The 12,265-nt window shown below is 41.3% G+C and overlaps 1 protein-coding gene across 2 annotated transcripts in view; it reads right to left on the bottom strand.

Moving 5' to 3' along the window:
* Nucleotides 1–12,265, bottom strand: part of LOC100769227 (gamma-aminobutyric acid receptor subunit beta-3) — a 224,315-nt gene that overhangs the window by 32,052 nt on the left and 179,998 nt on the right. For both annotated transcript variants that reach the window (XM_027404733.2, XM_027404732.2), the window contains exon 5: nucleotides 780–862. In XM_027404733.2, coding sequence (XP_027260534.1) covers nucleotides 780–862 — 83 coding nt within the window. The remainder of the gene's footprint in view (nucleotides 1–779; nucleotides 863–12,265) is intronic.

Here is a 12,265-nt window from a genome sequence, read left to right on the forward strand (position 1 = left end):
AATACCAAACCAGTGTTTGACAGGTCAGAATCAATAGGTGGTACCACTCAGGTAGCAGGAGACACATCTTGTTAGATGTTAGCAACACAGCTTCAACTCTCCCATAGAGGCGCACAGCAATGAATTATCAATACAGCAACTGAACACTCCTCAAATTGAAGAAAATTGCCAAGATGCAGAAATGGCCAGCTTGGAAGGCTGTGATTCTGGTGGGAAATGAGTGTCACTCCGACTGCCCAGGGTCCCAGCAGTATAGTCACTCAAGCATGATGAAGCAGATTATAGGAAAATTGCATCTCAGTGTTTGCTCTCTTCCCGCTGAATGGATTGAGATGGGGAACATTTGTTTTCTCCTATTTCAGCACAGACAACAGACTGCTTAATCAGTTTAGACTGAAGAATGCTTTTATACTGAGTTAAGCATGCACTCATGCAAACACACAAACACACACACACACACACACACACACACTCCAATCTTTCAATCTTTCTGCTTCTCTCTTTCTTTTCTTCTTTTTGTGTCTCTGTATTACTCTCTTTATGTTGAAAGTAAAATTGGTAAGAGTCAATCCTCTAATACATTGTTTTCTTTTGTGTGTTGGCCTTGTGTGTAGTAGGCAAGCATTCTACCATTGAGGTACCACTCCCCCAGACTAATTTTAAGAGAGTTAAAAGTATAACAGCACTATGGATGCTTTAGTATAGATGCTAACTTGCAACAACAAAAAAGACTTAAAATGCAAAGGGCAAGAAAAAGGAAGGCACATCCTGATACACACAGCTTTCGATTTCCAGGGTGCAGTTTTGCTCGTCCAGTGGGTATCTTCTGAGGTCCATCATGCATGCTGCTGTGGTGGTGATCCTGAAACACATAGTGAGGAGAGGCATTAGAGGTGTGCTGAGGAACAGAGGAAGGAAACTGCTTCTAGAAAGACAGGAGTTGCATCCACATGAGCCACCCTTCCCAAAGTCCACCTGAGCAAAGCCTCCCTCAAGGAACACTGAGAGTTTTGAATGCCTAACGAACTCACAGAATGTGCTACTGTAATACGCTTTATCGAGAGAACAATGTTATGCTTAATCTCCCTTCCCTCAAGTGTTCTAAATTGACAAATAAAATGTGTGTGGATTAACGGTGTGTGGAGCAATATTTAGAAGGGTGTACACATGACAGAATGAAAGTGAAGAGTGAACTACAACTGTAATCCAACACTAAGTACATTTTTCTAAGTCATGCAATTATTTAGCCCAAAGTTGCATCCTATTCACTAGAAGAGAGTCTATAATTTACAGTATTACTTTTTACTATTTGTTTTCTTACCTATCTCTCCCAAACAACCTCGAGGCACATACACAGGCATGCACATGTGCCTCCATTGTTAGGGGCACTGTGCTTAGCAGTTTCCCACTCATTGAGATACTCTGCAGAGTCTGAGTGACAATTATGAAAACTGGATGGGAAAGCCTTATAAGTGAGGGAGTATGTCCTTCTCTCCAACAACTCGTTCTGCCATCTAGGATTTATTCAGATCCTCCCATTTTGGTGTAATTATAGTCCTTTTCATCTATTGACTTGAGAAATAATGGAAAATGTGTGTTCACTATTTTTCTCTCTTTGGAAGAAATACTGAGAAAACCCCATGAGTGTAGGGAACAAGACCCAAGTACCTGCAAGCTGTAACAGGAAAGCATACAAGTGAGGAGTCCAAGAAAAAACCAGGCTCAGTTGGGGGTTGGGTGGCAGGAGAAAGGAGAAAGAAGGGTGGGGGCAAAGGATGGTGTGGGGCAGGAAGAGAGAGGGCAAGGTTCTGCAGCATGGCAGAGCCTAGCTCAACTCTCACAGGCTAAGCAAGTAACCAGAGTGGCTGAGGGAAACTTGCACCACTGTGCCCTAGCAGAAATGAGTAGGGCAGAGAGTTTCAGACTGCAGACTTGAGAGCTCAAGCCTCATGAATGGAGCTTGTCCAGTTTTATAAGCCCTTGTGGCATCTGGCTCTACAATCCACAATCTTCTCACCCATGTCTTTCTTCCCACCTCTTTCTTCTTTTATCCCTCTTTTTTCTCTCTCAATTTCTTTTCTCTCCCCCTCTTCTCTTTCTTTTCTTGTCCTGAGAAGAGAATGATCAACATTAAGTGCCCCTTCCACAGCTGACTGTAGTCTGTGAGCTACACTTATTTCTGAGGAATAATTTTTATTTTATAATTTAAATTTTAATCATTTATTATTTTATTAAATTTTTTCAATGATTCAACTAATTGAAATCAAGTTTCACTGGTGTTAACTGTCAACTTTACCAAAGTTAGAGTCACCTGAGAGATGGGCCTCTAAACTTGTCTGTGATTGATTGTTCTTAACTGGGTTACTTAAGGTGTGAAGACCCACCCTGTAAGTGGGATGAACTATTTCATAGGCTGGACTCTGGACTGAATGAAAGAAGAGAGAGAGCCATGTAAGTACTGGCATTCGGACTGCAGATGCAATGTGGACTTGAACCCTGAACTTTGAGTTAAAAGAAACTCCTTCTCTTACGTTGCTTGTGTCTATGTGTTTTATCACAGCAACAGGAAAAGACACCAAGACAGTGAGGCTCTCTGCAGTATTAATCTTTAACAGATCATTTTTTGAAGGTTTTCCTTTTTTTTTTTCTTTTTGGCTGAGACACAGAATTGAGTGGACTCTTCCTGGTTTCAGTGAATACTTCTGATAGTAAAGCAGGGGAACATGGACAAATGGTGGGAAATGTGATGGTGGCTGTCCTGGACTGTGAGATGCTAAATCCATCCCCACCTAACTGACAACCTACTCCCCCTGTTCTCTCTCTCTCTCTCTCTCTCTCTCTCTCTCTCTCTCTCTCTGGATATAAATAATTATATACATATATAATGTTCTCTTTCCTTCCTTCCTTCATTATCTCTCTTTCTTCTTTCTTCCTTATTAATGTTCTTTGAGTGGTTTTTGTACTAGGACGTCAGCCAGCTCTAGCTGTGTTTAGGTCTGTGCCATGTACTTAAACTTTCACCATTTCACCAACTTCTTATTAAAGTCTTTTATTATTTTTAGCTATTATTATCATTCCCATTTGCAGATGAGCAAACAAAGGTAAGAGAATGCCAGCTGCTCGGCATAACCCCGCACTCTTAGAAGGCAGAGAAACCTCAGATGCAGGCAGCTTGTACTGTGTACCCTAGTGAATCTTTGTGCCTTTCTTTACCTTTGTATTAATTTCTTAAATTCCCCCAAATACTGAAGAAGACAGATGTGAGTATTAATTGTGATGTTCCTGGCTGAATAGGTGCTGATCTTGCCAACGCTCTCAAATACAGCCAGAATCAAAGAACTCTGGTCCTGTAGTCTCTCCTCACCTTGCCCCACGTAAATGAGTTCATTGCATTATGCACCATTTGCAAAAGGGCACATACATTTGACTATTGGCTGGCTGTGGCTTTGCCTACTTTGGTTTGAGTCTATTAAGTCAGAGCTTAGCCTGTCCTGCCCACAGCCATCTTTTGGTACCAGAACAGTCCCTCCCACAGCAAGTGACCCACAAAAATTTACAGAATAAATGACTTTGGAGATTAAGGGACCAAAGTAGGTTGGAACTGTTGCCAGAGAAAGCTATCCTGGCCCTTCTTGGTTTTGAGGTGATGGATATGAGTCAGCAGGGGACACTTGCCCACTCTTGGGAAGTCAAGCACTCTTTTTTTGTTTGTCTGTGTTTCGAGACAGGGTTTTTCTGAATTGTTTTGGAGCCTGTCCTGGAACTAGCTCTGTAGACCAGGCTGGCCTCGAACTCTCAGAGATCTGCCTGTCTCTGCCTCCCCTTCCCACCCCCGCACCCAGTGCTGGGATTAAAGGCGTGTACTACCAACACCCAGTGAAGTCAAGCACTCTTGGCAAGAGCCCTGAACCCCTTTAGTTGTCATGGGTTCAGTTTTCAAGAGTGGTTCACTGTTCAAGAGACTCAGGTGAGCCCCTGCTTCCAAGATCAAGAGACTGCTGAGAATCATTTGTTGAAGAGGGAAACCCTGCAGAATCTAGTCTACTGCCTGCCATCAGCTGGACAGCTTCAGCTCAGTGAAGACCACAGCGAAACTGGCCTTTGGCTCTGATTTCAACCTTGTCACAATGACAGAACCAGCAATGGATCAGCACGAAGTGTTCTAGAATGCAGACAAGCATCTCTATCTGTAGCAGAGGCAGCACCACATGGCAGCTGTTGATCTCCAGGTAACCACTACTCCCAATCCCTTTCAGCTGCCTGTGCCCATCTCTCACTGATCTACATTCCAGACTGTCTCAACACCAGATGCTTTAGGTAACAGAGGCAATTGCTATTTTTTGGAGGTCTAGGAGCTCAGGGGCTTAGGCTGAGCACCTATACATTCTTCTTAAGCAAGTATTTACATAGAAATGTAGAGGTCACTGAGCATAAGCCAATGATTCAGTTATCCAACCTTTTGTTGTGTTTTATACAGTACATAGGGAAATACATTTACAGGAAAGTCTAAAGCTTTTTGCTGTGGAGACTCCTCGAGGATGTTCCTGGGAAAATCACTAGAGCAAACTGAGTCTGTGATAGCCCTGGCCCCACATCCTAGATGAGCCTCACTACAGAGACATTCTTTGTCTGTCTCTCAACTACTGTTCAAGCCTGTAACTTGCTTTGTCTGGTGGGTAGTAGATGGGACAGCTTGATAGTCACAAGAGTAACTGGTCTCTTTTGCCTCTTCCTCTAACATGAGAAAGCTATGCCAGGTGAATCCATTGGTCCAGGAGAATTGACCCAGGGACAGGATTGAGGTCCACTAACTACTCAGAGACCACCTTAGTGGGCTAGCTAATACTCAGCCTGTGGGGGAGATAGCCAAGGCTATCAGACATACTTGTTAATCCCCTAGAATGAGCACTGCACACTTACCATGTGCATTAAGTTTTCTAGTTGCCTGTTGCACTGCAGTGGTGCAGCAGTTGGTAACTGCTCCTTAGTGGAGTTTTTTCCTAAAACATAGGTATCTGATTCTGCATTGAAGCAATAGAGACAGTGCCTTTATGCTCTTCAGGAGGAGGAGTCACTTCTGGAGGAGGAGACAGGCTAATTCCTCTCCTAGCCTTTTGTAAATGATCTGAGGGCAGAGCTACAGAAAGGAACAAAGCAGCGTTGTGCTGAAAGACAAAATGAAGAGCATAGTATTCCTCAACTCCCTCCCAGGAAATAGCTAACTAGGACCCAATACCAAGGAATTCTTGGGGAAAATACTCCAGGCTCAGCACTCTAGAGAAAGGGCAGATAAGTTTGAAAGAATCTGAAAGGCAGTGTGTGTCCCTCCTACTATCTTGATCTGATTAAGATGCCTAGGGGTGAGTCTAAAGCACACTATCCATCACTATGTTGCTGTATCTATGATGCTTGGGGGCTGCTTGTCTGTGTTTTCTGTGTCCTTTGATGCCCAGATTTCCTTGAACATTGCAGTTTCCCAACTTTTCTGTTTCATTTTTCCTCTTGCTTGCGCTTTTGGTGTCATAACTGAAAGTCAGTGCCATGATCAATGTCATGCAAGCATTCCTATTTTCTTCTAAGAGTTGTTTAATTTTAACTCTTAAGATTTGGATCCACTGAGTTGACTTCTGTCGTTCTAAAGTCACTCCTTCATGTACATTTTCCAGTATTTCCCAGCATCAATTCTTAAGAAGACTTCCTACTATCCCATGAAAAATCTGCTGGGATTCTTGTCAAAATTCATTGCATGGAGTTGGAGAAATGACTCAGCAGTTAAGAGTACTTGTTCTTGCAATAGACCTAGTGTTCAATTCCCGGCACTTACATGGTGACTCAAGGCTGCCTGTAACTCCAATTCCAGAGTATCCGACATCCTCTTTTGGCCTCCTTAGACACTGTACACAAATGGGATATGGAGAAACATGCAGGAAAAATAACCCCCATAACATAATACAAAATAAATTTAAAATAGTTCCACATATTTCCAAATTTATTTCTGAAATAGAAATCACTCTATTTCACCAGACAGTGTGTCTGCCCTCGTGACAAGTGGTTTGTTTTGATTAACATAGTTTTGTAGCAATTTTTAAAATCAGAAACTGTGAGGCCTCCTCCATTCTTCTTCTTTTTAAAGGTTATTTCAGACATTTGTAATTACTTGAGGTTTCATAAGGAATTATAATAGGAATTTCTATACCTACAAAAATAATGCTATTGTATTTTGATAGGTAGGGCTTAAGCTGAATGTAGACATGGCTGGGGCAGTACTCTTATCTAACAAGACATATTTCTATCCAAGATACAACATGTCCTTTTCAGTTACAGCTTCTTCAAACTCTTTTAACAACACTTCATAGTTTTTAGTATCTAAGTCTTTCATTCTATGACTAAAATGTCACCGTATTGTGACAACATGTCTATAACCCCAGCAATCAGGAATGTGAGGCAGGAAGATTGAAAGTTTGAGGTAATTCTGGGCCACCTAGAGAGAACATGTTAAAAAGCAAACATGAAGGTTGTGGTGGATCGCACCTGTAAGATACAAAGGAGAGGCAGAGGCAGAAGGAAGTTGAGAGTAGCCTGGGATATAGCTTTGGAGCTGGAGAGATGATGGCTCACCAATTAAGAGTGATACTGCTTTTACAGAGGAGCAGAGTTCATTTCCCAGCACCTACATCAGGTGGCTTACAACCACCTATAACTCTATCTCCAGGGCATTCAACACCTCTGAGCTTTGCAGATACCTGAATTCATGTACCAGAATACCCCATCACTACCACCACCACCACCACCACCATTCTCTCTCTCTCTCTCTCTCTCTCTCTCTCTCTCTCTCTCTCTCTCTCTCTCTCACACACACACACACACACACACACACACTTTATACTCAATTAAACATAATCATTAAACCTCATTAAAAATAACTAAGTTTTTGTCTTCTTAGGCTATGATCTGAATGGATCTGCTTTCTTATCTCCCTGCTGCTTTTTTCTCATCTCTTTTTTATTTAAATAACTTTTTTTTCATTTATTTTACATACCAAGCAGTTTCCCCTCTCTCTGCTCTTCCCACCCCCTCCTCTTTCCCATCTACTCCACCCCCTCTCCACTCCTTCTCCACCTTCATTCAGAAAGGCACAGGCCTCTCATGGGCTTGCACAAAGCATGGCACACCAAGTTGAGGCAGAACCTAGCTCCTCTCCTTACTCTGAGGTGGGGCCAGGTAATCCAGCATGGGAACAGATTACCAAGAGCCAGCTAAACCCCATGGAGAGGTCCTGTTCTCTCTGTTAGAAGCCTTACTAAGAGATCAAGCAGCATGATTGTCACTCACTTGCAGAGGGCCTAGGTGGGTCCCATGCAGGCTCCCTGACTGTTGTTCCAGCATCCATGAGCTCCTGGAAGCTCAGGTCAGCTGTTTCTCTGTGGGTTCCCCCATCAGGCTGGGGGTATAGAGGGATGGGATCTTAACTCCATTACACAGAAATACTGCTGGCTTCTACCTGTTCATTTTGTCTTACACAATTTTGCTGAAATTTGTGTTTTGCTACATTGTAATTATACAATCCTTTGACTTTCAGACATGGTCATTTTGTCTTTGAATAAGGAAGTTTATGCCATCCTTTCATACTTTAATAGCAGTGACATGAGTATCATATTCTTGATTTTAGGGAGAAATTGTCAGTCTTTCACTGTTGCGATCTTATGTGTTTCATACACAATAAGTTGCCCAAATTTACTCCTTGTGCACTGCAAGTTTTTATCATGAAAATGTGTTACATTTTGTTAGATTTGGTCTGCTTGAATTGAAATGGCCATGTGTGTGGTTTTCTTCATTTTATTTGTACAGTATATTGCATTGATTTTTTGTGTGAAAATATTTTGCCACTTATTTGTAATAGCCAGAACCTTCAAACAACCTAGATGCCCCTCAACTGATGAATGGATAGAGAAAATGTGGTATATTTATACAATGGAGTACTACTCAGTGGGGAAAAAAAAACAATGGAATCTTGAAATTCATAGGCAAATGGATGAAACTAGAAGAAAACATCCTCAGTGAGGTAACCCAATCACAAAAAGATAAACATGGTATGTAGTCACTTATTTTTTATTTTTAGACATAGAGCAAAAGATCACTAGCCTACATTCCACACTGCCAGAGGAGCTAGGAAACAAGGAGGACCCCAAGAGAAGATTGCATAGTCCCTTGAAGAAGGGGATGGGGATAAGAACCCCTGGCCAAATTGGAGCCCAGGGGCAGGGAGAGGAAGAAGAGTCTTCATCCAGTTGCTGTTCGAAGCAGAAACAGACACCCATAGCTAAGCACTGAACTATACTACTGGAATTCATTTGTGGAGAGGGAGGAGGGTTGAGCAAAGGAGCCAAGATGGGGTTGGAGAGACCTGCAGAAACAGTGGACCTGACCTACTGATAGAATGGAGACCTTAGTCACAAAGCTGAGGAAACAGTATTGGACCAAACCAAACTCTCTGAATGTGGGTACCAGCTAGGAGTCCAAGAAAGTCTATGGGTCCTCTAACAGTGGAGCCAGTCTTTATCTCTAGAGCACAAATAGACTTTGGGAACCCATTCCCTATGGAGGGATACTATTGCAGCCAAGATACAGCAAGAAGGGTCTACACCCTCCTACAAACAATATGACAGACTTTGAAGGTTCTTGGTAGAGGGCCTCACTATCCCTGGGGAGAAGTGGGGGGGTGGGTTGGGGTGGGGGGTTGGGTGGGTTGGGTGGGAACATGGGAGGGTGAGGGAATGGGGGGATGGATATGTAAATATGAGTAATTAAAAATAAAAAAATGAAATTATGGTACCCTGATTTCAACATATAAAACAGATTTAAAAATCCTAACAACAAAAAAATATTTTGCCACTTGATTAAGGCTTACGCTGCTAGTTTTGGATGATTAATACTTTGTTGGATTTTGCATAAGTATTCATAAGGGATGCTATCTGTCAACTTCTCCTGTAGCCCTTTGTTCCAGCTTTGATACAGCCATACTGCTGGCCTCACAGAACAAGTGAGAAGTGAGGAAGAGCCCTCCTCCTCTTCTGTATTTTGAAAATACTTTAATTAACTAGTGCTAATTTCATTTTTTTCAGTGTTTGGTAGAATGGACCAGTGAACCCATCCAGTGTGCAATTTTCACTTTGAGAAATTCATATTTTCTATCCTCTGCATGATTCCATTTTGGTGGATTTTGTGTTTCTAAAAATGTGCTCATTCATCCAATTTTTATAATTTTATAGCACAAAACCTTGTTATGTTTCTCATGTTTGTAAATAATTGTTAGGGAAGCCCATCTTTAAAAACATCTGATTTTAGTTATTTGAGTCTTTTGTATTTTTTCTTGTCAACCTAGATAAAAGTTTGTCAATATGCTGGTCTTTACAAAGTACTCAGTTTTGGTTCTACACCATTATAAAAAGGTGGATTGATGATTTTATCTTGTAAAACAGTGAAAAACACATCCACCATTAGTGGAAACATGCTTTTATTAATGAACAGTGTCCCCCCACCGCATGAGCATTTAAGCTTACACTTGGCTTTGTGTCTGACATGCAGCAAGTGTGCCATCATTTTTGTAAAGCTCACAACAGGGAAGCCTGCAATGAGAGTACAGAGACTTTCACCTCCCTACCTTCTACCTTAACACAAAGTTTTCACAAATCCTGCAGCAAGAAATCTATGGGGCCCTTTGTTGTGGATCAGTACTTATCCCTAGCATTGGAATGCACTTTGGAGCCCATCCCACATGGAGGGATACTCTCTGAGCCTTGACACTAGGGGGTGGGCCTAGGCCCTATCCCAAAGGAAATGACAGACTCTGAAGATCCCCTATGGAAGGCCTCACCCTCCCTGGGTGTTAGTGGGGGGCAGGGGAGGAGGGGAAGGAGGACTTGGGAGTGACATGTAAAATAATCTTTCTAATTAAAATAAAAAGTTAAAAAAAGAAATCTCAACTCTCTAGGCCCATAGGAGAAAAATAAACAAAAAATTGCAGCAGCCCAGTACATGGCAAAGAAAGCACAAAACAAAACTTCCAGTGTGACTCTGGGACCATGAGGAGTGCGCCCTCGGGAAAGGCTTCAGGCACTTCATGTAGTGTCACTGCTCTTCTGTTCTAAGATGCTTCACTCTATTACATACTTCCAGCTGCAGACTTTAGTGGCCACTTCTCCCTATTTCAGTTCCTTAAAGTCACTGATGTGAGAAGATGCACTTTCTGGGTGCATTTGTCTAACTGGATAAATTACTCTCAGAACTCACAGAGAATTGGTAAGGTTGCTATTTCTCCTTTCCTTTTTGTGGCACTTTTCTTTCTATGTTCCACCACTCTGAGGTTTAGGTTGTTATATCACCTTGGTGGCTCTTTAATCAGTGTCTAGTGTTTTGCCTTTTGCTGCAGTGTTTGTCTTAGAGTTGGTTTGTCTCTTAAATCAACACCCTTACCTCACATCTTCTTTGGCTACCATTTTTTAAAAAGTAGGATTTTCACCCTTTCACTTTCAACTTCCATTGATCTTGACTCCGATCTCTACTTAGATATCTGTGTAGGTCTGTGCTTTCGGGTTACCTTTTGTAGACAGTATTTAAGTAGATCCTAGACATTCTGCTCTGTCAGTCTCTAGCTTTTGCTCAGTCCAATCCATTCACATTTGAAGTCATTAGTAATGAGAAAGGATGAACTTCTACAGCAATACTACTTGCTTTCTTTGTGTCCGGGACCTTTTCCTTCCCTCATTTCTTTCATCTGTTTTATTCGTTATTTAGTGGGTTTGTTAGCATGGTTTGATTTCCTGCTCATTTCATTTTGCAGCTATTTCACAGATACATTCTTTTTGGTTACCATGCATATTAAATTTAACTTCCTAAATTTATAACAATATATTTAGTTCTAACACATAATCTTCAAGCAGCTTAGCACCACTTATACCACTGGCATTACAAACTGTGTCTCTGAGCACTGTATGCTAGCAACATTGATTATAAAAACTTATATGCATTGGGGGGGGCAGTGAGACAGTGCTTTGGTATGTAGTCAAAACTAGCCTACTTCTGACACCAGATAATGTGGGAAATTACCAATACGGAGCCTGGTAGAAATACAAGGGATTTTAATAGGGAAAAAAGCCTTACTTACAGAGCAACCTGGCCAGCTGGCGCGGCAGCAGTCTGTACAGCAAGCCGAAAGTGAAAGCGAAACCAGAAACCTGACCAACTCTCACTCTAAGTCACCCTGACCACGCCCATGCAGGCAAGGTCAGGCACACCTTTAGCCAGCCCCTAAGCAGGCGTGGCTACAGCTTCCCCTACACTAGACTTTGTTATAATAACATAGCCAAGGCTTGTGGTTTTCCCACCTCAGCCTGCAAAGTCTGCAAAGCCATCATTTAAGTCTTCTAGTGAATAAAAGCTCAAAACTGGAGTTACGAATTGTTCACTAACACTGGTTTGCATTCATCATCCCTGGACATCATCACAGCATCATATGTCTCAGCACTAATGTCCAGTATCGTTTCTCTTAAGCTTCAATATCTAAACACTCACTTGAACACATTATTTAAAGCAGGTCTATTAAACAGAAACAAACTATCTCAGGATTTAATTATCTGGGAGAATCTTAATTCCTTCTAATTTTTAAGAGCCGTTTTCACATATACATTATATGTTGAAAGCTTTTCATTCCTAGCATATATAATTATTATCCAGCTGGTTTTTGACATCAAGTGTTTCTGGTGACAAATGGGCATGTAATCCTTTTAAGAATCCTGTATCAAGAGATGGGTCCTTCTCTCTTGATGCTGTCAAGCTTGTCTCTGTATTTCATATATGAAATTTTGTTTATAATGTGTCTCACCATAGATCTCTATGTTTCTATCCCTACAAGAGTTCAATGAGATTTCTGGATTTGTACATTTACATCATATATCAAATTTGTGATGCTTTCAGTCATTATTTCTTCAAAAGTTTATGTATGTATCTATTTATCTATCTTTCACTTCCTGGGAATCCTATAAATTTTGATTTACTATTGTTTTCTCACAAGTTTATTGGGCTCTGTTGACTCTTCTTCTTTATTCCCATTTCCTGTCCTTTAGATTCAAAAACTTTAATTTAGTCATAGTTTCAAATCTATGAGTCTTTATTCTCTGTGTTCAAATGTATGGCTGAACTCTGTTATTGAATTAAACACTTTAATTATTATACCAAAGGGGTTCAGAATTTCTCTCTCATTTCTTTT

The sequence above is a fragment of the Cricetulus griseus genome, chromosome 3 (genome assembly GCF_003668045.3).
Source record: "Cricetulus griseus strain 17A/GY chromosome 3, alternate assembly CriGri-PICRH-1.0, whole genome shotgun sequence".
Classification (NCBI taxonomy): domain Eukaryota; kingdom Metazoa; phylum Chordata; class Mammalia; order Rodentia; family Cricetidae; genus Cricetulus; species Cricetulus griseus.